Genomic DNA, 26,257 nt, shown 5'->3' with positions numbered 1-26,257 from the left:
TGGTGTTCACAACCATTAAGGGTAATGGGTTCTGTAACTGATTCCCAGTATTTGGTGAGCGGACCCCAGACCTCACAACCATTAAGGGTAATGGGTTCTGTAACTGATTCCCAGTATTTGGTGAGCGGACCCCAGACCTCACAACCATTAAGGGCAATGGGTTCTGTAACTGATTCCCAGTATTTGGTGAGCGGACCCCAGACCTCACAACCATTAAGGGTAATGGGTTCTGTAACTGATTCCCAGTATTTGGTGAGCGGACCCCAGACCTCACAACCATTAAGGGTAATGGGTTCTGTAACTGATTCCCAGTATTTGGTGAGCGGACCCCAGACCTCACAACCATTAAGGGTAATGGGTTCTGTAACTGATTCCCAGTATTTGGTGAGCGGACCCCAGACCTCACAACCATTAAGGGTAATGGGTTCTGTAACTGATTCCAAGTATTTTCAGCCAGATTGAAATTCTCTCACACGCAACACTTTGTTTGTCCTCTAGGGTGCGCTCTCTAATCATTCAGCAGGAGAAAGGCCAGGACCGAGAGAAGCTGCTCCTCAAGTTCATCAAGATCATGAAGGTAACCAATCTCGGCATTTATACAACCACAGCTCTTCCTCTTAACTAGTTGATGATTAACTCTCTGGACAACTGTTCTTGTCCTGTTTTTTCTTTTTCCCCATGTAGCACTTACGGAAGTTGAACAATTTCAACTCATACTTGGCAATACTGTCTGCCCTGGACTCGGCCCCCATCCGCAGACTAGAGTGGCAGAAACAGACCTCAGAGGTGAGTCAAGACAGTAGTGGATCAAGTCTGACATAGAGAGATCTAGATATTCATACTCGTGTTTCAATTCTTTCTATGGAGTCTTCACTTTAATATACTCAGGTATCGTGGTGTGCTATGGGTATAACACATTGTAACACACTTGTTCTCTCACAGGGATTGGAGGAATACTGTACGTTGATTGACAGTTCGTCGTCTTTCAGAGCGTACCGTGCGGCTCTGGCCGACGTGGAGCCTCCTTGCATCCCATATCTGTAAGTCTGTGTTTCATGTACAACTGAGCTAGGTAATGTTCAATGAAAGTGTTTGTGTGTTTTGCCTGTTCTTCCTAGGACTGTTTGTCTATATTTAGCCTCTCTCTTCTATTTCTCTTCTTCTCTCCTTTTCCAGTGGTTTGATCCTGCAGGACCTGACCTTCGTCCACCTGGGGAACCCGGACCTCATCGACGGGAAGGTCAACTTCTCCAAGCGCTGGCAGCAGTTCAACATCCTGGACAGTATGAGGCGCTTCCAGCAAGTGTGAGTATTTATTTTATTTAACCTTTATTTAAGCAGGTAAGTCCCATTGAGACCCATTGATATGAGGGGACAAGTGTGAGTAGAACTGTTGTCCCATGAGAAAAGTCCCATTGAGACCCATTGATATGAGGGGACAAGTGTGAGTAGAACTGTTGTCCCATGAGAAAAGTCCCATTGAGACCCATTGATATGAGGGGACAAGTGTGAGTAGAACTGTTGTCCCATGAGAAAAGTCCCATTGAGACCCATTGATATGAGGGGACAAGTGTGAGTAGAACTGTTGTCCCATGAGAAAAGTCCCATTGAGACCCATTGATATGAGGGGACAAGTGTGAGTAGAACTGTTGTCCCATGAGAAAAGTCCCATTGAGACCCATTGATATGAGGGGACAAGTGTGAGTAGAACTGTTGTCCCATGAGAAAAGTCCCATTGAGACCCATTGATATGAGGGGACAAGTGTGAGTAGAACTGTTGTCCCATGAGAAAAGTCCCATTGAGACCCATTGATATGAGGGGACAAGTGTGAGTAGAACTGTTGTCCCATGAGAAAAGCATCCACAAAACTCCAAACAGATTGAGAGTGTGGTAACCTCACATTATGATAGATGAAAATGTTGTATTTAATGTAATTCAATAAGACTACAATAATTATCCCACGAGGTAAGCAGTGATCCACAGTGTACATTACAACCTCCATGTTAACCCCCATACAACAAGAAGGTTGACCATGTACACTGAGGAACACCTTCCTAATATTGAGTTGCACCCCCCCCTCCCCCTCCCTTTTGCCCTCAGAACAGCCTCAATTCGTCGGGGCATGGACTCGACAAGGTGTCAAAAGTGTTCCACAGGGATGCCGGCCCATGTTGACTCTAATGCTTCCCACAGTTGTGTCAAGTTGGCTGGATGTCCTTTGGGTAGTGGACCATTCCTGACACACATGGGAAACTGTTTAGAGTGAAAAACCCAGCAACGTAGGAATGGCACACATGAATAGCACAAATACTCAATCCATGTCTCAAGGCTTAACAATCCTTCTTTAACCTGTCACCTCCCCTTCATCTACACCGACTGATGTGGATTTAACAAGTGACATTAATATGGGATCATAGCTTTCACCTGGTCAGTCTGTCATGGAAAGACATTGATCGACTCGTTCTGTCTTTCCCACCCACCCCAGGCATTACGAGCTGAAGCGCAACGACGACATAGTCTGCTTCTTCAACGACTTCAGCGACCATCTGGCCGAGGAGGCGTTGTGGGAACTCTCACTGAAGATCAGGCCTCGCAACATCACCCGGCGGCGGACGGAGCGCGAGGAGAAGACTTAGGAAGGGGGAGGTTAGCGGTGCGGCGTGGCCCCCTGAGACCACAGCCAGGGCTCGCCGAGGGACCTCCACTGTGCTACAGATGGACAGAAAGATGGACACAATCAACTGGACCTCACTAACAGGGGAAGAAAGACTGACTAGGGCTGGACCAGACCAGAGGATATACAGTAGGCTAGTAGACTGCCATGGTTTACAGTGACTCTGTGCTGCTCTGATACACTGGGAGATTATGGGGAGATTATGATTGGGGTTACATTGGATTCTCTCCACCCAGAACTGCAGTTGGCAGGAGACAAATTCCTAACCAACGGTAGGAGAAAGACTGGTGCCAAGGAGAAGAGGAGAACTTCATAGAAGGAGAGGAGGTGGAGATGTCGAACAACTGAAGAGACTGCTCCCTGTCCTCTCCCATTTGAATGTATAAATGTGTGTGTCAGCGAGTGTGTGAGGTGAAAGCTCCTCTAGATCCCCAGATATTCCCTCCCTCACCCTACAGAGTGTGGGCCATCCTGGGGACTGCTCCCTCTCCTGACTTAACTTCCTTGTATCCTTGGAATCCTCAGTATTCCGGACTATATTCTGCCATGAACTCTTGTCACAATGCAGACTTGACTGGGCAGGAATGTGGTTTTGGAAGTGGTCATTTGAGGGGTTTAGGCGAGGTGGAGGACCACAAAGGGACTAGACTTGTAACAAGAGTGTATTATTATTAATATTATGAATCATATATGGTTATGATTTATTATATACAGTGCTCCTTTTGTTCTTAAAAAGGATTGTCTATTAAGAGAAGTGCCATACAAATGTGCACTCAAAAAAAAGCAAAGCAAAAGACTTAAACCCACAACAAGAGAAGTACTAAAGATGCTGTGATCTGTCTGACATATTCAATCATCATGTGCCATGTTTGAGTAAGAGAACTGTCAGGCAACCAGGCCTGTGTCCCAGTAAAGGGGGGTGTGTGTGTCTGGGTTCGTCAGTCCATTGTGTGCTGTACTTATTCCTTTGGAATAATGGTGTCATCCAACTCATCACACTGTGCTTTCCAACTCCAATAAAACTGCTCTGTTTCTATACATCGCCGTCTGCTGAATGGAAGAGGTTTGTCATACTATGCTACTTACTTCCTCGTTATGGGCCAAATCCCAACCAGATCTGCACTCGTAACTTTCACATTCTCATGCATTGATGTCAAATGGGAGGCTTGTTGCGCTCGCACATTAGGGTAAAAAAAATAACCACAAGCATCTTGATAGTGAACGTATTTTATTTCTTAAATATCATGGTCATTAGGAAAATGATTTAAAAAATAAATTCACAAGGCATGAATTTACCATGGCATCAAGGGATGTTCCAGCAAATATTTCACAATCCAAACAGGCCTACACATTAGAAGGTGATAAATATTGTACTTATCTGATTTCCACATGTTCAGATGCAAATTATAACACATTTTAAAGCAGCAAACAAAGCCAAACATCAAAACAGACATTTAAAAAAAAAAAAAAAAAGCTTTTTTTCCACCATCTCACTCCTATGTCAGCCCGGAGGTAGTCAAACCACTGCAGGCTAAAAATGTACACATGGAAGACGGAGTAATTAAAAAGAGTTGTCATACCTGCTCGTGATATCTATATCAGTGATATATTAATGAATTATCTTATTCTCAAGGCTTCCCTATCTGATTGGATGCTCTGCAGTCTGCAGGTGAGTTCCAGGAGCTAGTCCCCCCCCCCCAGCTCTCCCCCATCCCAAACCTAGTCAGTAAAAGCATCAACCCTCAATTCTAAATACATACTACAAAACACACACACATATATATATAGTAGACAGACTGACAGACAGTAAACACTGATTTTTGTCTCAGTGGGGGCGACTGCTGGGCTCTAGTAGGACCCTCTTCCCTGGGGGGAAGTTGGCCAGGTCCCCCTGCTCCGAGGCGGCCCGCTTGAATCCCCGGCTGTGCCCGTTGACTGCTCCTCCACGGTGCCACTTACAGAGGTCCCCATTCAAGATGTCCTGGATGTGCTGCACAATGAGGTTGATGGCCACTGCGGAGAGAAAGGCAGATTAATATGAGGGAAGGGGAAGAAGAGAGGGATGGAGATTCTTCATGATTCATGAGCGTTATTATTACCCATGTTGTCAACTCCTCGAGGAATAATGACATCTGCATATTTCTTGGTCTGGAAAAAAATAACCATTAATCAATCTCATTTTGGTAGCTAATGCTCTGAAAAGACTGGATTTTGAGCAGAATATACAGCACCAGTCAAAAGTTTGGACACACCTACTCATTCAAGGGTTTTCCTTTATTTTTTACATTGTAGAATAATAGTGAAGACATTAAAACTATGGAATAAATCATGGAGTAACCAAAAACGTGTTAAAACAAATCCAAATATATGATGAATTTTAGAGTCTTCAAAGTAGCCACCCTTTTCCCTTGACAGCTTTGCGCACACTTGTAATTGAGTCACATTTAAACGTCTCACTGACGTAAATCAGCTGACTGAATATGTGTTGTGTGTCATATCGTGTATATAATTGGGCCTATTAATAATGTATTCGTGTCCAGTATCTGTTTGTGTATTATTGTATATATTTACAGGCAAGCAGAACTCCTCGAAGGCTGGTTTAACGAACGTGGTGTACTGGGTGAGGATCTGCTCCAGGTCTCTGCCTCTCTTCATATCCCGCAGAACTGCAGGTAAAATCCCACAACAAGCAGATCAGGACCAAGACGTGACAAATATGTATATCCAAGATGCTAGAGTGAAGTATGGGTATGGAAGTGCATATGACAATCTATAGATGGTACATCCTCTTAATTTGTGTGTCAGTAGTACCTCTGCGAGACAGTCTGACATCAGAGTCTGTGTCCACAAAGAGCTTCATGTGAAACATATCCCTCACTTCCTGAGAGTAGAAAACCAGGATCCCTTCAAACAGTACCACGTCAGCCGGGTACACTGTTATCCTGTCCTGCAGCCTGGAACACACACACATAAACTAAACACATTTAGTACACACAAAGACACAATCTATACACAGACAAAACTTTCATGATTGGTATGTTTACTGAACAAAAGTATACATTTTCAAAGAGTTACAGTTCAAATATGGAAATCAGTCAATTGAAAAATTAATTAGGCCCTAATATATGGATTTCACATGACTGGGAATACAGATATTCAGCCATTGGTCACAGATACCTTAACAAATTAAAAGGTAGGTGTGACCACCATACACCTCAAGAAGTGTGAAGTTGGTGGATATTGTCGGGAACTGGAACATGTTATCGCTCCAGAGCATCCCAAATGGGTGACTGGTGTCTGATGAGTATAAGAAGAATGGAAGAACTGGGACATTTTCAGTTCCCACGAACTGTGTACAGATCCTTGCAACATGGGGCCATGCATTATCATACTGAAACATGAGGTGATGGCGGCAGTGGGCTCAACAATGGGCCTCAGGATCTCGTCACGGTATCTCAGTGCATTCAAATTGCAGTCGATAAAATGCAATTGTGTTGGTTGTCCGTAGCTTATTCCTGCCCATAGCATAACCCCACCCCCACCATGGGGCGCACTATTCACAACGTTGACAATAGTAAACCGCTCGCCCACACGACGCCATACACGTGGTCTGCATTTGTTAGGCTGGGCATACTACCAAATTCTCTAAAATGGATCAATTAAAAGTGTGGGTTCACAGCTCCAATCCAGATGTGTTGGTCATTACTGAGACGTGGTTAAAGAGTGTTTTGAATACTGATCTTAACCTTAATGGTTACAACCTTTTTCGGCAAGACAGATCTTCTAAAGGTGGGGGAGTGACAATCTTTACCAAGGAACACCTTCAGTGCTTCGGTTGTCTCCACCTAGTCTGTCCCCAAACAATTTGATTTGCTTGTTTTAAGCATTAAACTTTCAAATAGCTCTTTGTTGACTGCTGCTGGGTGCTGTCGTCCTCCATCAGCACCGGCCTGTCCCCTACCTGCCCTAAGCTCTCTCCTGGCCCCTTACACCAAGTCTGAATTTGTCCTGCTAGGTAAACTAAACTGGGACATGCTTAGACCACCTGACCAAGTCCTAAAGCAATGGGACTCCCTAAATCTTTCTCAGATTATTACCAGTCCCACAAGGAATGACTTCAAACACCCAGAAAAGGCTATACTTCTTGCTGTTATCCTCACAAATAATCCTGATAGGTATCAGTCTGGTGTTTTCTGTAATGACCTTAGTGATCACTGTTTTACAGCCTGTGTTAGTAATGGCTGCTCAGTGAAACAACCTGTTCTGATTGTCATAGATGCTTGATAAAAAACTTTAATGAGCAAGCCTTCCTTTATGAACTGGCCTCTGTGAAATGGTACAGAATCAGCTTGATCCCCTCTGTCGGATTCCTATTTCACTCAGCCATGCCTCCTTGCCCGCCCAACATTTCCTCATCTCCCACCCCTTCTAATGTGACTATCCCTGATGCTCCTCCCTCTATTTCCCCTACCCCGCTACAAAGTTTCTCCCTGCAGGCAGTCACTGAGTCCGAGGTGCTAGAGGAGCTCCTGAAACTTGACCCAAAAAAAACATCTGGGTCAGAGGGTTTACACCCTTTCTTCTTTAAGGTTGCAGCCCCTATCATCACCAAGCCTATCTCTGATCTTTTTAACCTCTCTCCTTTCTGGGAAGGTTCCCATTGCTTGGAAGGCAGCCACAGTTCGTCCTTTATTTAAAGGGGGAGATCAAGTTGATCCTAACTGTTTTAGGCCTATTTCTATTTTGCCCTGTTTATCAAAAGTATTGGAAAAACTTGTTAATAATCCACTGACTGGCTTTCTTGATGTCTATTATTATATTATATATTATATATATATTATTATATTATAGTATTCTCTCTGGTATGCAATCTGGTTTCCGCTCAGGTATGGATGTGTCACTGAAACCTTAAAGATCTTCAATGATGTCAACATTGCCCTTGATTCTAAGCAATGTTGTGTTGCTATTTGTATTGACTTGGCCAAAGCTTTGTATACAGTAGACCATTCCATTCTTGTGGGCCGGCTAAGGAGTATTGGTGTCTCTGAGGAGTCTTTGGCCTGGTTTGCTAACTACCTCAAAGAAGGTAGGAAGTATAAAGATCTGCTGTCTCAGCCACTGCCTGTCACAAAGGGAGTACCCCAAGGCTCAATCCTAAGCACCACGCTCTTCTCAATTTACATCAACAACAGCTCAGGCAGTAGGAGGCTCTGAGCCAGAAATTGTAGTTTTTCTAGGTGGCTCCCACTTTGGCTGTAGTGTTTCCAAACGCGTGAATGAGAGCGCGTTCTTCGGTATTTTTCTCTGTTAAAGACAATAACGATTCTCCATCTTAAATTGTATTGTTTATTTATGTATTAGGGTACGTAAATGTTCTGGCCCAGCAACTCCAAGATTTTTGCACATATTGTTGACTAAAAATCAGAATCAAAATTTCAATTTGATGATAAGGTTGGGGCATAGCCATAGCAGAGTGAAGTAGCTGGTACGTTTCAAAATTGTCAGACAGACAGAAAACAAGCCAAGAATTTAATAGATGGCTTGGTGTCAAGTGACATCCTGATGTGTCTGTTTTCAGTGTTTAGCACACTATTCCCTAAGGTTTGATTATGAACGTTGTTTGACTTGTTTGGAAAAGTTTATTAGTAACGTTTGGGATTCATTTTGTATGCATTTTGATGGAGGGAAACTGGGTGGATTATTGACTGAAGCGCGCCAGCTAAACTGAGTTTTTATGGATATAAAGAAGGACATTATCGAACAAAAGGACCATTTGTGATGTAACTGGGACCTTTTGGAGTGCCAACAGAAGAATATCATCAAAGGTAAGGCATTTATTATATCGCTGTGTCACACCTGCCTGGTGGAAATATGTTTATCATGGTTTTGTATGCGGGGCGCTGTCCTCAAATAATCGCATGGTGTGCTTTTGCCGTAGCCTTGTTGTTCTCATGTGTTGCTGCCTTGCTATGTTGTCATCTTAGGTCTCTCTCTCTCTCTTAGGTCTCTCTCTCTGTAATGTTGTGTTGTCTCTCTTGTCGTGATGTGTGTTTTGTCCTATATTTATATGTTATTTATTTATTTTTAATCCCAGCCGCTGTCCCCGCACAAGGTCTTTTGCCTTTTGGTAGGCTGTCATTGTAAATAAGAATGTGTTCTTAACTGACTTGCCTAGCTAAATAAAGGTTAAATAAATTTTAAAAAACAGCTCTGGTTACATTCCTGCATTCAGCATGCCAATTCCATGCTCCCTCAACTTGAGACATCTGTGGCATTTTGTGACAAAACTGCACATTTTAGAGTGCCCCTTGTGTAATGTTCATGCTGATTAATCAGCTTCTTGATATGCCACACCTGTCAAGTGGATTCTTTATATTGACAAAGGATCCATGCTCACTAACAGGGATGTAAACCAATTTGTGCACAACATTTTAGAAAAGTAAGCTTGATGTGCGTATTCATTTTTTCTGCTCATGAAACATGGGACCAACACTTTACATGTTGCATTTATATTTTTGTTCGGTGTGTTTGCAGATGAGCTGGGTTAGAGACATCTTAGGTCAAAGGTCATGTCTTAGTTCAACAGTCAACAATCTGAGGTCTGGAATGTGTAGGGTGGGCCTTTTTGACCCAGTCTGTCTGAATTCAAAAAGGGCATTTCCAACTGAAATGGTATGTTTCCGTATGGAGTGTTTACCTCACCTCGAATGCGTGACAAAGTCATATGTCGGCACCTCCACCACTGTCCCCTCCACAATATGCTTCAGGGTTTGGTACATCAACTCGTTGTCGAAAGCATCTGTAATAAACATTTCAACGTTATTCACTTTTTCCACCCAGATATGCATTTATTTTATGTTTATAATAATGATCACTTATGTTAACCTACAGTTTTCACATTGTAGCTATAGTTAGAAGAACATTTGTCATTGCTTGATGTAAATGCATTAATTCATTGAATGAATGTAATCTAGTGAGTGATAAGTGCCTGATAGAGTGTATGTTAATTACAACAATTATATGTATGTTATTACAATATTCATACAGGCCTGTAGTACCTGGGTGGTCAAAATTGTACTGGCCCTTGAGTGCCCTGGCCTTCTGGTCAGGTGTCAAGACTTTGTAGAAGCTGTCTTGGCTGATGATGGCCACTTGCCTCTGACGATGGTCCACCTTATTCTGGCCCAGCAACTCCATGATTTTTGCACATACTGTTGACTAAAAATAAGAAACATAATTTCAGTTTGTTGATAAGGTTGGGGCATAGCCATAGCAGAGTGAAGTAGCTGGTACATTGTCAGACAGACAGAAAACAAGACAATAATTGAATAGTGACATCCTGATGTGTCTGCTTTCAGTGTCTGCTTTCAGTGTTTTGCTTTCAGTTCATAGGAAAAACGAAAACTAGCTAACGTTAGCTAGCTACTTTACTGATTGTTGAATTGACCTAGCTAGCTACCCAGACAGCTAGCTAGATAGCTATTATTATGTAGCTAGTTAACGTTACCTACCTTGCCACTGGCAGTTCCTCCGCTAACACCGATCAGAAACGGACGGTGCCTTGGCCGCTCCATCTCAAGCGGTCTGGCAGCAGTCATGTCGGGTCAATTGTCGAAGAACAGCACGCGTTTGTTGCTAGTCAGCTGCCTTCCAAAACAATAATCTGTTCCCGTTCATATTTGTAAATACGCGAGAACACGGCCAAGCACTTCCTGGGGCAAAACTAATGTTTGTAAATACGTCAAAATAAGAGTCCTCATTTGAAACTCTTTAAATGTGTTTATTCTGTAATGTTGCCATTCAATTGGCCACCATTCAGCTGTTATAATCATGTTATATTGCTTAGGTCTACTGGTTATCTGGGGGGGCGGACCGACGTTCCAAGGATCCCAGATAGCAGGGACAAAATACACACAGGAGACCACCAGGAGGAGCCCAATATAATTTTCATAGAAACAATCATAAACTGCATCAAATGCCATGCTTATGTGGAGGGATGCACAATGATGATTAACAACCACTCAACGGTTGTTCCAGTGTTCGTTTTCAACATGTAGGCTATTTTAGACTCAAATGTCTAAGGGGGTGGGGGGGAACTGCACACAGCACAGTATCTACTGAAATTCCAAATTCAGACAAAGTTTGTGCTTTCAAAACAACTGGGAACTGGGGTCAAAAAATATGGGGTCAAATCATGACCTCTTCAGGTAGGAAAGTCAGGGCTTGTTTTTTCACAGTTGTCTTGAATGCACTGAAGTTCCCAGTTGTTTTCAATGCACCAGGTGTCCCCCATATGACCTCATAATTATGTCATAATGAGTATTAAAAAAAAAAAAAAACCTGCAGAGACAGTGCAAAGGTTTTTCAAAACTCTGCCTGCATCCTGAAGATTTTTTTTTTTTTAGCTTACCATTGACAACTGGAGTGAATCTACACTGTAACCTTTATTTAACTAGGCAAGTCGGGTAAGAACAAATTATTATTTACAATGACGGCCTACACCAGCCAAACCCGGACGACGCTGGGCCAGTTGTGCCCTATGGGACTCTCCATCGCGGCCGGTTGTGACACAGCCTGGATTCGAACCAGGGTGTCTGTAGTGACGCCTCGCACTGAGACCACTTGCCTTAGACCGCTGTGCCACTCGGGAGCACTAATAGGTACCCAATTAGGTGCCTAGATTTTTTTCTAATGAATACATGTTTCTTTTTAATTGCAGTTGTCCCAGAATTTCTATAGACATTTCTTAATTTCCACTTGGAAAAAAAACTATTTCATATCGAGGCTAAACTGATTGTGTGGACAAACTATAGGAATATACTTGTGAGGAGCTTAGGCTATTAGCCTACCTCTAAACACAAGATAGGCCTACAAAGATGTCCTGGTAGACTGAATGGTCATTGTTTTTTTTCTAAAGTGCCTATTCACATAGATAGCCTACTCTTTACAGGTACCCCACTAGTAAATAGCCTGTAGGGGAAGAGGTCTGAAGTGATTTTTACATAGTTCTAGGATGCATCCCAAATGGCACACTATTCCCTATAATGTGCACTACTTTTGACCAAAGCCTTATCGACCCGGGTCAAAAGTAGTACACAATGTAGGGAATAGGGTGCCATTTATGTAGGGAATAGGGTGCCATTTTAGGACATAGCCAAAACACAAATTCAATATGTACAGTATCATTGACAGTAGCTGTGCAGTTATACACATTGTTACAGTGTGGTTTTTATTATTTTGATGAGATATATTGTATTTCAAGCATAGAAGTGGTTTAATTGGTTCAAGGAAAACTACACCCCAAAACTATCTTTTGGTATTTGTTTCATTAGTCAACTGTTGATATAGTCCCAAAATGTTTTGCACATCAGCAATCGAGTTTTCAAGATGTTTAACTTTCAAAACACAGACCTGACCTGTATGATGCACTTTGCAGTGGACTAATGAAACAAATAACAAAATATAGTTTTTGTAAAAAACAAAATGAAAATAGGCTTATATCGCTCTGGTCTGGTGATTGGTTGTCTGTCAGGGTAGGTGTGTGTCATGATAACATTATGTAACTGACAGTTAGACTTACAGGTTATGTCGTTGTCTTTTGTTTGAATTGTTTACCTGTCCGCTGTGCGGGGGAAATGATAATACAAGCGGAAAATACGTAGCTAATACTATTGTAACGGGGATCCTTATTGTAGCAACACACTTTTGGAGGGAAGGCAATCCTGCGCTGCGTTAGCTAAGTTTTCATGTCATCGGGTGTAGTTCACAAAGGTTGAAGAGTGTATGTTAGGATGAAGTGTGAATTCATGCCAGGAATAATAAGTGTGAAGTTTGATTTCCTCCCTTCTGTAATAAGCAGCCAATGAGGTATTTTTCCTTTATTCGTGTGTTTAATCTGAACCCGTTATAACGCCGGTTAAACTGTTATGTATGTAAGCACTTCAGAGTTATACCAAGCTAATAAGTCACTCGTAAAATAAGGTTGTAAGAGTGTGCTTAACTGTATTTTTCATTTACTTTATAGTTCTCACGGAAGGTGATAATTCTGACTAAAACTACAGAATAAAGCCGCCAGTTAAAATCAAGGAACGGTTGTGCTCGTGGTTACTGAAGGGAGCTACACATTACATCACAATATTTACGTCATAAAAAAAACTGTTTAGAGATGTTGACAGCCTAAGTGGTTGGCCATAGCATTACTGTCACTTTACTGCAAATTGTCACTTAAGAGTTCAATTCGGGTTCAAAATCTTTGCTATATCTTGGATGGTTATTTTGAAGTGTTTGGTGGTAAGTAGTTGTGACCACTTGTGATTTAGTGGAACAATTTAATTGAGATTATTTAAATAATGTAAGAATATTTATAAGCCATAGTGTCTATTTTTCAGGATTACAGTAATAAGGGAACTATGGAAAAGTTCTCCTTCCCGAGGTTCATCATAAGAATGGTTAGAATCTAATTTCTTTCTCACAACCTTCATAAAGTCAAAACTCCAGTGCTTTAAAATCATAATTTTGACATATGAGCTTTTCTAAGACTGAAAATGACCAGCTTGTGTCATGATAACCTCTTATTACTGACTGCATATTTGTCATTATTTTAATTTTCTAGCCAATCAGACTGCACGGGACGATTCCCAAACTCCCCAGGCTCACAACTTCTCACTGTATGCTAAATATGTCTTCCTTTTCTAAAGTGGTCCAGTCTAACAATTCATGGTCAATTGAACTAACTATGGCTTGATCTAGTGTCAACATTATACCTTCTTGATACTCTATATCAGGTATTCCCAAACACCCTCGAGGGTACGCCAAATAAAAATGTTATTTTTTTTTTTTTTTTTATCTCAAATGTTTTCTTTTTTTCCTTCACATTTTCAAACAGTCCATTTATGTTTTCCAACGGGGCTATACATTTGGCTGAGGTTTTTTTCTCGCCTGAGTAGCCTCGTTTCACTGCCAAAAATAACAACACAATGTCAAATACAGGTAGCCTAGTCAAATAATGAACATTAACCGTTACTCTCTCGCAGGAATTCCACTAACGGTCCGTATGTAGCCAAACGTAGCTGCTGCTCATTCGGTTTGCTCGAAAATTGATAAATGTTTTTTTTAAAGCAAGGCACACATATAGAGACAAATACCAGCTCTACTGGTAGTACTGCTACTACCAGCACCACTACACCTTCACCTGTCGACGACACAAGTTGTTCTGCTTCCACGAGCACATCCAATGCTAGCATCAGTAATTCTACATTTGTTGTTAGCCCAGCTAGCATCAGTAATTCTACATGTGTTGTTAGCCCAGCTAGCATCAGTAATTCTACATGTGTTGTTAGCCCAGCTAGCATCAGTAATTCTACATCAGTAATCAGTAATTCTACATTTGTTGTTAGCCCAGCTAGCATCAGTAATTCTACATTTGTTGTTAGCCCAGCTAGCATCAGTAATTCTACATTTGTTGTTAGCCCAGCTAGCATCAGTAATTCTACATTTGTTGTTAGCCCAGCTAGCATCAGTAATTCTACATTTGTTGTTAGCCCAGCTAGCATCAGTAATTCTACATTTGTTGTTAGCCCAGCTAGCATCAGTAATTCTACATTTGTTGTTAGCCCAGCTAGCATCAGTAATTCTAATTCTAGCATCAGTAATTTGTTGTTAGCCCAGCTAGCATCAGTAATTCTACATTTGTTGTTAGCCCAGCTAGCATGTACACTGACAGTTGTGAATCTGATTGCAGCCGAAGAGCTACTGCCCCCTTACCCCGGAAAGCACCGAACAACAGACAGGGATGTTGGACCATCGAAGAGGCGCAAATATGACGAGAACTACATTGATTTGGGGTTCACTTATATTGGGAGTAGTGCCTTTCCTCAGCCACAGTGTGTTAGTACTTTTGCACATATATCTCAAAACTTGATGAAACCTTCACTCATGCGTGCTCATGTACTAAAGCAACAGATACCGTTAATAAGAAGGGGCTAGAAGCGTCTTATATCGTGAGATACTGAGTGGCTAGGACAGGCAAGCCCCATACTATTGTGGAGAACTTAATTCTTCCTGCTGCTGCGGATGTGGCTAGGACAATGCAGAGGGAAAAGGCCAAAAAAACTATACATACAATTTATTTATTTTATCTTTATTTAACTAGGCAAGTCAGTTTAAGAACAAATTCTTAATTTCAATGATGGCCTAGGAACAGTGGGTTACTGCCTTGTTCAGGGGTAGATCGACAGATTTTTACCTTGTCAGCTCGGATGCATCAGTGACATGGCAGGATATGTTTTGAAATAATTACTGCTTCGCATACAAGCCAGTGAATTATATGCGTTACAGCTGGATGAGTCAACAGACGTGGCGGGCCTGGGACAGCTCCTGGTATATGTCCGTTACGTTTATGGAGGGTCAATTAAGGAAGACATCCTCTTCTGGAAACTGGACAACAGGAGAGGATATTTTTAAAGTACTGGACAGCTTTGTGACATTAAATGGACTTTGGTGGTCAAGATGTGTTGGTATCTGTACTGATGGAGCAAAAGCCATGACAGGGAGACATAGTGGAGTGGTAAAGCGCGTGCAAGCAGATGCTCCCGAAGCCACTTGGGTACACTGCAGCATCCACCGAGAGGCTCTTGCTGCCAAGGGAATGCCTGACAGTTTGAAAGACGTTTTGGACACTACAGTGAAAATAGTTAACGTTGTTAAAGCAAGGCCCCTGAACTCTGCACTATGTAATGATATGGGCAGCGACCATGTAACACTTTTACAACTGGTTATCAAGGGGCAAAGTATTGACACTTTTTTTTAAATTGACCATTTTCAATTGTCTGACCGCTTGCATGATGACAAGTTTCTCACACAACTGGCCTATCTGGGTGAGGTTTTTTCTTACCTGAATGATCTGAATCCCTGAAGATAACAGGGACTCTCCGCAACTACATTCAATGTGTGGGACACAATTGAGGCTATGATTATAAAGTTGGAGCTCTTCTGTCTGTATAGAGCTTATCGGACTCCTTTTTCTCCATATCATCGGATTCCTACCGCAAGCTCTGAACCTATTCACCTGGATCATCGCAGCTAGCTAGCTGCTATCCAATTGGCTTCTCCTGGCTAACGTCTCTGTCCCGAAGCAAGCACCAATTAGTCTGGAGCTAGCCTATGCTAGGCCCATCTCCCGGCTAGCTGAAGAGGTCAATCAGCTATTCCTTGGGCTACAATACCTATTTTGCCAATTGGTCTGGACCCCTTTTATTGCCGATACGGAGCCCCCGCCGATCCATCACGACTGGACTACCGACGTAATCTGCCCGGGGGGGGTTTTCAACAGGCTTCTTCGTCGCGATGTCCCCTGAATGCCCATCTGCTAGCCTGCTAGCTGTCTAGAGCATACCGGACTGTTAGCTGAAGTGGTCCATCAGTCAATTTCCTGGGATACTATCAAATCCAAGTTTATTTGTCACGTGTTGAATACATCAGGTGTAGACCTTACAGTGAAATGCTTACTTACAGGCAGGCTCTAACCAATAGTGCAAAAACGGTATTACGTGAACAACAGGTAAGAAAAGAAATAAACAACAGTAAAAAGACAGGCTTTATCCAGTAGCAAGGCTATAAAAGTAGCGCGGCTACATACAGACACTGGTTAGTCAGGCTGATTGAGGTAGTATGTACATGTAGATATGGTTAAAGTGACTATGCATATATGATGAACAGAGAGTAGCAGTAGCGTAAAAGAGGGGTTGGCGGGTGGTGGGTGGGTCACAATGCAAATAGCCCGGTTAGCCAATGTGCGGGAGCACTGGTTGCTCGGCCCAATTGAGGTAGTATGTACATGAATGTATAGTTAAAGTGACTGCGCATATATGATAAACAGAGAGTAGCAGCAGCGTAAAAAGAGGGGTTGGGGGGGGAAAACACAATGCAAATAGTCTGGGTAGCCATTTGATTACCTGTTCAGGAGTCGTATGGCTTGGGGGTAAAAACTGTTGAGAAGCCTTTTTGTCCTAGACTTGGCACTCCAGTACCGCTTGCCATGCGGTAGTAGAGAGAACAGTCTATGACTGGGGTGGCTGGGGTCTTTGACAATTTTTAGGGCCTTCCTCTGACACCGCCTGGTGTAGAGGTCCTGGATGGCAGGCAGCTTAGCCCCAGTGATGGACTGGGCCGTATGTACTACCCTCTGTAGTGCCTTGCGGTCAGAGGCCGAGCAATTGCCGTACCAGTCAGGATGCTCTCGATGATGCAGCTGTAGAACCTTTTGAGGATCTCTGTACCCATGCCAAAACTTTTTCGTTTCCTGAGGGGGAATAGGCTTTGTTGTGTCCTCTTCACGACTGTCTTGGTGTGTTTGGACCATTCTAGTTTGTTGTTGATGTGGACAGCTCTCAACCTGCTCCACTACAGCCCCGTCGATGAGAATGGGGGCGTGCTCGGTCCTCCTTTTCCTGTAGTCCACAATAATCTCCTTAGTCTTTGTTACGTTGAGAGATAGGTTGTTATTCTGGCACCACCTGGCCAGGGCTCTGACTACAATACCTATTCTGCCAATTGGCCTGGACCCTTTTACTACACGGACCCCTGCTGATCCATCACGACTGGTCTGCCGGCGTAACCGCACGAGGGGGCTACAACAACAACCTTCTTCCGTCGCGATGTCCCTCTAAGGCCCTTCTGCTAGCCTGCTAACCCCGGCCCGCTAGCTGTCTGAATCGCCGTGTCTCCTGCCCGTCCAGCTACTCATTGGACCCTATGATCACTCGGCTACACATGCCTCTCCCTAATGTCAATATGCCTTGTTCATTGCTGTTTTGGTTATTGATTGTCTTATTTCACTGTACAGCTTCCAGCCCTGCTCAATATGCCTCAACTAACCCTCTTGTCCCACCTCCCACACATGCAGTGACCTCACCTGGTTAAATTGATGTCTCTAGAGACAATACCTCTCTCACACACACACACTTCAATTGAACATTACCTACTAGCTCTGTGGTTCAATGGTGGGTGAACAGCTGTATTAACCCAAAACACGGTGACCCCTCTCCTCAGACCACACCAGTGGGTGGAGATGCAGCTGTCATGTAGAGTAAACACCTGTACAGTTGAGGCCGAAATTTTGAATGACACAAATATTAATTTCCACAAAGTTTGCTGCTTCAGTGTCTTTAGATATTTTTGTCAGAATTTACTATGGAATACTGAAGTACAATTACAAGCATTTCAAGTGTCAAAGGCTTTTATTGACAATGATATGAAGTTGATGCAGAGTCAATATTTGCAGTGTTGACCCTTCTTTTTCAAGACCTCTGCAATCCGCCCTGGCATGCTGTCAATTCACATCTGGTCCACATCCTGACTGATGGCAGCCCATTCTTGCATAATCAATGCTTGGAGTTTGTCAGAATTTGTCCACCCACCTCTTGAGGATTGACCACAAGTTCTCAATGGGATTACGGTCTGGGGAGTTTCCTGGCCATGGACCCAAAATATCGATATTTTGTTCCCAGAGCCACTTAGTTATCACTTTTGCCTTAGGGCAAGGTGCGCCATCATGCTGGAAAAGGCATTGTTCGTCACTAAACTGTTCCTGGATGGTTGGGAGAAGTTGCTCTCGGAGGATGTGTTGGTACCATTCTTTATTCATGGCTGTGTTCTTAGGCAAAATTGTGAGTGAGCCCACTCTCTTGGCTGAGAAGCAACCCCACACATGAATGTCTCAGGATGCTTTACTGTTGGCATGACACAGGACTGATGGTAGAGCTCACCTTGTATTCTCCGGACAAGCTTTTTTCCGATTCCCCAAACAATCGGAAAGGGAATTCATCAGAGAAAATTACTTTAACCCCAATCCTCAGCAGTCCAATCCCTGTACCTTTTGCAGAATATCAGTCTGTCCCTGATGTTTTTCCTGGAGAGAAGTGGTTCTTTGCTGCCCTTCTTAACACCAGGCCATCCTCCAAAAGTCTTCGCCTCCTGCCTGCTGCCATTCCTGATCAAGCTCTGTACTGGTGGTGCCCCGATCCCGCAGCTGAATCAACTTTAGGAGACGGTCCTGGCGCTTGCTGGACTTTCTTGGGCGCCCTGAAGCCTTCTTCATAACAATTGAACCGCTCTCCTTGAAGTTCTTGATGATCCGATAAATGGTTGATTTAGGTACAATCTTACTGGCAGCAATATCCTTGCCTGTGAAGCCCTTTTTGTGCAAAGCAATGATGACGGTGCGTGTTTCCTTGCAGGTAACCATCGTTGACAGAGGAAGAACAATGATTCCAAGGACCACCCTCCTTTTGAAGTTTCCAGTCTGTTATTCGAACTCAGTCAGCATGACCGAGTGATCTCCAGCCTTGTCCTCATCAACACTCACACCTGTGTTAACTTGAAACTCTGGGAGCGGCATTTCATTTTTGGATAAAAAACGTTCCCGTTTTAAACGTGATATTTTGTCACGACAAGATGCTCGACTATGCATATAATTGACAGCTTTGGATAGAAAACACTCTAACGTTTCCAAAACTGCAAATATATTGTCTGTGAGTGCAACAGAACTGATGTTACAGGCTAAACCCAGATAAAAATCCAATCAGGAAGTGCCCCATATTTTGAAAGCGCTGCATGCCAATGACTCCTTATATGGCTGTGAATGGGCTACGAATGAGCTTACGCTTTCTACGTACTCCCCAAGGTGTCTACAGCATTGTGACGTATTTTTACGCATTTATGTTGAAGAATAGCCGTAAGGGACTACATTGAGCAGATGGTCACATGATGGCTCCCGCAGAAAATCTTGCGTAAAGCACAGAGGTAGCCATTATTCCAATCGCTTCTAATGAGAGACCAATTGTCCCGGTGGATATATTATCGAATAGATATGTGAAAAACACATTGAGGATTGATTCTAAACAACATTTGCCATGTTTATGTCGATATTATGGAGCTAATTTGGGAAAAGGTTTGCCAGTTGGAGTGACCGCATTTTCCGGTCGATTTCTCAGCCAAACGTGAAGAACAAACAGAGCTACAAAAATAATATTTTGGGAAAAAAAGAACATTTGCTATCTAACTGGGAGTCTCGTGAGTGAAAACATCCGAAGTTCTTCAAAGGTAAATGATTTAATATGATTGCTTTTCTATTTTCGTGAAAATGTTGCCTGCTGCTAGCAGGGCATAATGCTATGCTAGGCTATGATAAATTTACACAAATGCTTGTCTAGCTTTTCCTGTAAAGCATATTTTGAAAATCTGAGATGACAGGGTGATTAACAAAAGGCTAATATATTTCTTTAGTGATTTTCATGAATAGGAATATTTTCTAGGGATATTTATATCCGATGCGTTATGCAAATTAGTGTCAGGCGATGATTACACTCCCGCATGCGGGATGGGGAGTTAGTAGAGGTTAAATAAGCATGCCACATTGAAAACATTTAGAACCAGGAACAGATGTGGTTCACTCCAGACTTGACTGCCCTTGAAGCACAAACACATCCTGTGGCGTACGGCATTAGCATCAAATAGCCCCCACAATATGCAACTTTCAGGGAAGTTAGGAACCAATATACACAGGCAGTTAGGAAAGCAAAGGCTAGCTTTTTCAAACAGAAATTTGCATCCTGCAGCACAAACTCCAAAAAGTTCTGGGACACTATAAAGTCCATGGAGAATAAGAGCACCTCCTCCCAGCTGCCCACTGCACTGAGGCTAGGAAACATTGTCACCACCGATAAATCTGATACATTTCTGTATAATTGAGAATTTCAATAAGCATTTTTCTACGGCTGGCCATGCTTTCCACCTGGCTACCCCTACCCCGGTCAACAGCCCTGCACCCCCCACAGCAACTTGCCCAAATCTCCCCCATTTCTCCTTCACCCAAATCCAGATAGCTGATGTTCTGAAAGAGCTGCAAAATCTGGACCAAAATCTGGATTGGAAAGCTGCTGCGGTCATCCCCCTCTTCAAAGGGGGAGACACTCTAGACCCAAACTGCTACAGACCTATATCTATCCTACCCTGCCTTTCTAAGGTCTTCAAAAGCCAAGTTAACAAACAGATCACCGACCATTTCGAATCCCACCGTACCTTCTCCGCTATGCAACCTGTTTTCCGAGTTGGTCATGGGGTGCACCTCAGCCACGCTCAAGGTCCTAAACGATATCATAACTGCCATCGATAAGAAGCAATACTGTGCAGCTGTATTCATTGACCTGGCCAAGGCTTTCGACTCTGTCAATCACCACATTCTTATCAGCAGACTCAACAGCCTTTGTTTCTCAAATGAATGCTTCCCCTGGTTCACCAACTACTTCTCAGATAGAGTTCAGTGTGTCAAATCGGAGGGCCTGTTGTCCGGACCTCTGGCAGTCTCTATGGGGGTGCCACAGGGTTCAAATCTCAGGCCGACTCTCTTCTCTGTGTACATCAATGATGTCGCTCTTGCTGCTGGTGATTCTCTAATCCACCTCTACGCAGACGACACCATTCTGTATACTTCTGGCCCTTCTTTGGACACTGTGTTAACTAACCTCCAGACGAGCTTCAATGCCATGCAACTCTCCTTCCGTGGCCTCCAACTGCTCTTAAATGCAAGTAAAACTAAATGCATGCTCTTCAGCTGCCCGCACCTGCCTGCCCATCCAGCATCACCACTCTGGACAGTTGTGACTTATAATATGTGGACAAATACCTGAGTGTCTGGTTAGACTAAACTCTCCTTCCAGAATCACATTAAGCATCTCCATTCCAAAATTAAATATCATGCTGCCAAACACACCCTCGTAAAACTGACTATCCTGCCGATCCTCGACTTCGGTGATGTAATTTACAAAATAGCCTCCAACACTATACTCAGCAAATTGGAAGCAGTCTATCACAGTGCCTTCCGTTTTGTCACCAAAGCCCCATATACTACTCACCACTGCGACCTGTATGCTCTCGTTGGCTGGCCCTCGCTTCATATTCATCGCCAAACCCACTGGCTCCAGGTCATCTATAAGTCTTTGCTAGGTAAAGCCCCACCTTATCTCAGCTCACTGGTCACCATAGCAGCAGCCACCTGTAGAACGCGCTCCAGCAGGTATATTTCACTGGTCACACCCAAAGCCAATTACTCCTTTGGCCGCCTTTCCTTCTCTGCTGCTAATGACTGGAACGAATTGCAAAAAACACTGAAGCTGGAGACTCGTATGTCCCTTGCTAACTTTTAAGCACCAGCTGTCTGAGCAGCTCACAGATCACTGCACCTGTACATAGCCCATCTGTAAGTAGCCCATCCAACTACCTCATCCCTATACTGTTATTTATATTTTTACTCCTTTGCACCCCAGTATCTCTACTTGCACATTCATCTTCTGCACATCTATCACTCCAATGTTTAATTGCTAAATTGTAATTACTTTGCCACTATGGCCTATTTATTGCTTTACCTCATTTGCATTTGTATATGGACTATTTTTTTCTCTATTGTGTTACTGACTGCATGTTTGTTGTTTGTGTTGCTTTGCTTTATCTCGGCCAGGTCGCAGTTGTAAATGAGGACTTGTTCTCAACTAGCCCACTTGTTAATTAAATAAAGGTGAAATAAAAAAAACATGGGAAAAAATGGCAAAAAACAAAATTTGAGCAGCTGGAAGTTGAATGTTTGAAGGGGTCATTAAACAGTTTGGGAACCACTTCTATAACAATGGAATGCACATAATAATACAATGAGTAAAATCAAATATAACATGTTCTATTCTAAATTTCCTTCACGCCCCAAAGGTGCGTAGGCAGGGCATGGAAAATATTCAACCCCAAAGAAGAGAAAAAAGAAGAGGCCCAATGAGAAGGGGACCCAGGTTGAACTACTGATGCGGGAGGATATCCATGATCTTGAGCTTGCCCATTGGAGATTGGCTAGAGCGACATGGAGTACTGAGCGAGGAAACATGAGGGAGATTAAGGTGCTGTATGGAGAAATATTTAGGCTGCATGAGCTGTTGGAGGAGGTAACATCAGTTTCCTTAAATGAGACTTTCATAACAGAAAATGGTTGCTTTGCCCAATCCTGATACATGTAAATAGTAAAAGAAAGAAAAGCTGCACACTGACTGGTAATATTCTTAGGAAGGTCAGCATTCTTGGAAAAGAGTTGAAAAAGAATGGAAGAATCTATGAATTGGAATAAATATTTTTCACCTTTATTTCAAGAGTGTGGACCTTGCTATTTTTCTAATAGGCTGAGATACAGTAATATAAACGTGTTTTCTCTATGAGATGTACTACACAGAATTGTTTTAAGATAGTTATAACATGGACCATTAAGCTATTAAGTAATAGAAACGTGTCTGTCATCAGCAGATTGGGGTGGATAAAGGACTGATCAAGCAGCGCTCCACCTCCTCCATTCTTCGACCCATCTCCCCGACACTGGCAGCTCTCCCTAGGTACAACCTCCACAGGTACCTTGTCAACGGCCAATCGGAGCCTGACCAGCATGCTGCCGGCACCCAGAAGGACCCATCTAAGAAACACTGCATATTTCCCCTATGGGCACACAGAGCTGCAAGATAGAAGGACATTAACCTGTTGAACCTATGGGGGCACTGTGTCATTATTGGATAAAAAGACGTGCCCGTTTTAAGCGCAATATTTTGTCACGAAAAGATGCTCGACTATGCATGGAATTGACAGCCTTGGAAAGACACAACTCTGACGTCTCCAAAACTGCAAAGATATTATCTGTGCGTGCCCCAGAACTAATGCAACAGCCGAAACCAAGATGAAGTTTCATACAGGAAATGCCCCAGATTCTGAAGGCGCTGTGTTCCAATGTCTCCTTATATGGCTGTGAATGCGCCAGGAATGAGCCCGTGCTTTCTGTCTATTCCCCGAGGTGTCTGCAGCATTGTGACGTGTTTGTAGGCATATTATTGGAAGATTGACCATAAGAGACTACATTTACCTGGTGTCCCGCCCGGTGTCCTGTGTGAGTAATCTGTAGGTCCATGCGCGTTCCATTTCTTCAGAACAGAAAGTAAAATGCCACGATGGATTTTATCGTCGATAGATATGTGAAAAACACCTTGAGGATTGATTCTAAACATCGGTTTGCCATGTTTCTGTCGATATTATGGAGTTTATTTGGAAAAAAGTTCGCGTTTTAATGACTTATTATTTATTTTTTTCCTTACCCAAACGCGATGAACAAAACGGAGCGATTAGTCGACACAAATAATATTTTTTGTAAAAACGGAACATTTGCTATCTAACAGTCTCCTCATTGAAAACATCTGAAGTTCTTCAAAGGTAAATGATTTTATTTGAATGCTTTTATGGTTTTTGTGGAAAATGTTGCATGCTGAATGCTAACGCTAAATGGTACGTTAGCCATCAATACTGTTACACAAATGCTTGTTTTGCAATGGTTGAGAAGCATATTTTGAAAATCTGAGATGACAGTGTTGTTAACAAAAGGCTAAGCTTGAGAGCAAATAGATTCATTTCATTTAATTTGCGATTTTCATGAATAGTTAACGTTGCGTTATGGTAATGAGCTTGAGGCTGTAGTCACGATACCGGATCCGGGATGGCTCGACGCAAGAAGTTAACATCTAAACTGCCCTCCATGCTGCCCGGACCAACACCAACCCCGGACCCCAGACCCGTCCTTCAGCCTCATCGCAGCATTGCCCCTTCACCACGTCACTCTCCACCCCCAGCCCTTCACCCTGGTTGAGCAGGCCACAGGGAGTTCCACCACTGACCTCCGCGTCTAGGGCTTCCTTGTCTGCCTGCTTGCTCCTCAGGTTGCCTTTCCTCCCCTTTATAGTTCCAGCACCAATTCCATTCCCAGCACCAACCTAGTTCCCAGTATCCAGCACCAGAACACTGGAAGAGGCACGGAGGGGAGACTAAAGATCGGACCTTCATCCGGAACGAGCAGGCCACAGGGAAGTCCCACCACCAACCTCTGGTTCTAGGGCTTGCTTGTGTGCCTGCTTGCTCCTTGGGTTGTCCTTCCTCCCCTCTGCAGATCCAACACCCGTCCCAGCACTAACCCCACCACTCGAGGTGCGGTGGGACAAAAGGGACCAAAGATTGAACCTTCACCCAGAGTGAGCAGGCCACAGGAAGGTGCCAGTCCTAATCTTACGGTCTTGGACTCCCTTGTGTGCCTGCTTGCTCCTCAGGTTGTCATTTCTCCCCTCTACAGTCCCAGATCCAACCCAGCACCTGCACCAACACCAGTTCCCGGTTACCGTTACCGTCCCAGTACTAGTCCCGGCCCCAGTACCAGCACGGTTTCCAGCCCTGGCCACAGCACCAGCATGATTGGAGATTGTGAATTACTGTATGTGTATAAATGCATGTATCCAATGTCTTTATCCAAAAGGCTTCTTAACAGCTTTTACCCCCAAGCCATAAGACTCCCGAATAGCTAATCAAATGTCTACCCAGACTATTTGCATTGCCCCCCACCCCCATTTTTACGCTGCTGCTCTCTGTTTATTATCATAGTTACTTTACCTCTACATATTACCTCAATTACCTCTACATATTCCTCAATTACCTCAACTAATACATTGACTCTGGTGCCCTTGACTCTGTACACCCCCTGTATTGACTCGTTGTACCGGTACCCCCTGTATATAGCCTCACTACTGTTATTTTATTTTTGCTCCATAATCATTTATTTTATTCATTTATATTTTTTACTTCAGTTTATTTTAGTAGATACTTTAATACTTTTTTTCTGAACTGCATTGTTGGTTAATGGCTTGTAAGTAAGCATTTCACTGTATGGGACAATTTCATTTTGGCACGTGACAAATACAATTTCATTTGATTTGATTCAACTAAAAACTACATTTTTGTTTGTTTTATGATTACATTCTGTATGAAGGCATTGCTTCTAATGAGCGACTGGAGGACACCATGGAGGAAGAGGGAGAGTGTCCATGATAGGTAGTTTGTCATGGCCCTAAATGGGCTTTTTGGATTTTTATTTTTCCTATATCAAATAACTTCACAATAAAAATGAATTCCAAGCATCAGCCTTTTCTGTTTGACTGTGATCAGTGCAGTAGTAGTTGTGGGATAAGTGAAAACGCATTGTCTCTTCACTGCCTCAGCATACCACACCTGCTGTTCTATTCTGACCCTGGCAACCTCCTCAACCTGTCTCTCTCGCACCGAGCACTTCTGATCCCCAGCAACTTGGGCAACTCCACAATTGACACAAAACTACACATTCCTTTGTCCCATGCCCTCCTGCACACTTGTCATATCTTGGAATCTTCCTCCTACACACTGCTGCAACATAACCATAAGCTTGGCATCTAAAACACCTTAGTGGGTTTGGCACAAAAGCTCTCACTGAATAACTGACATATCCTAACATGACTTTATCAGGTAAAAACTGCTTCAAAACTCAGAAGAACAATGTCTTCTCAGTTTTACCACGCTCGCCACCGGGTCTGCGTCGCACCAAACGGTGTTCGTCAGGCACAGGAAATTTTCCATTTCAGTCCACCTCAACACTTAATTTCACCCCAGTAATCACTCAAAGACACCCTGCTCTGGAGAGCAAAGCAAGTCATAGGTAT

At 43.2% G+C, this 26,257-nt stretch overlaps 2 protein-coding genes across 4 annotated transcripts in view; one reads left to right on the top strand and one right to left on the bottom strand.

Moving 5' to 3' along the window:
- LOC115147105 (rap guanine nucleotide exchange factor 1-like) overlaps positions 1–3,713 on the top strand; it is a 100,901-nt gene extending 97,188 nt beyond the window's left edge. For all 3 annotated transcript variants that reach the window (XM_065004618.1, XM_065004619.1, XM_065004620.1), the window contains 5 exons: positions 499–577; positions 685–786; positions 943–1,040; positions 1,177–1,305; positions 2,487–3,713. In XM_065004618.1, coding sequence (XP_064860690.1) covers positions 499–577; positions 685–786; positions 943–1,040; positions 1,177–1,305; positions 2,487–2,637 — 559 coding nt within the window. In that variant the 3' untranslated portion in view covers positions 2,638–3,713. The remainder of the gene's footprint in view (positions 1–498; positions 578–684; positions 787–942; positions 1,041–1,176; positions 1,306–2,486) is intronic.
- Positions 3,714–3,886: 173 nt separating this feature from the next.
- On the bottom strand, positions 3,887–10,354 carry LOC115147106 (uridine-cytidine kinase 1-like). Its single transcript, XM_029689115.2, has 7 exons — positions 10,187–10,354; positions 9,734–9,893; positions 9,378–9,474; positions 5,487–5,629; positions 5,247–5,341; positions 4,775–4,823; positions 3,887–4,688 (listed from the first exon to the last, which is right to left on the bottom strand). The coding sequence occupies exons 1-7, from the start codon at positions 10,271–10,273 to the stop codon at positions 4,501–4,503; spliced, it is 819 nt and encodes a 272-aa protein (XP_029544975.1). The 5' UTR covers positions 10,274–10,354; the 3' UTR covers positions 3,887–4,500.
- Between the last annotated feature and the right edge of the window lie 15,903 nt (positions 10,355–26,257).

Source organism: Oncorhynchus nerka, linkage group LG19, assembly GCF_034236695.1.
Source record: "Oncorhynchus nerka isolate Pitt River linkage group LG19, Oner_Uvic_2.0, whole genome shotgun sequence".
Taxonomy (NCBI): Eukaryota; Metazoa; Chordata; class Actinopteri; order Salmoniformes; family Salmonidae; genus Oncorhynchus; species Oncorhynchus nerka.
Note: the sequence above shows the minus strand (reverse complement) of the source record. Positions and strands in the feature narration are given on the sequence as shown.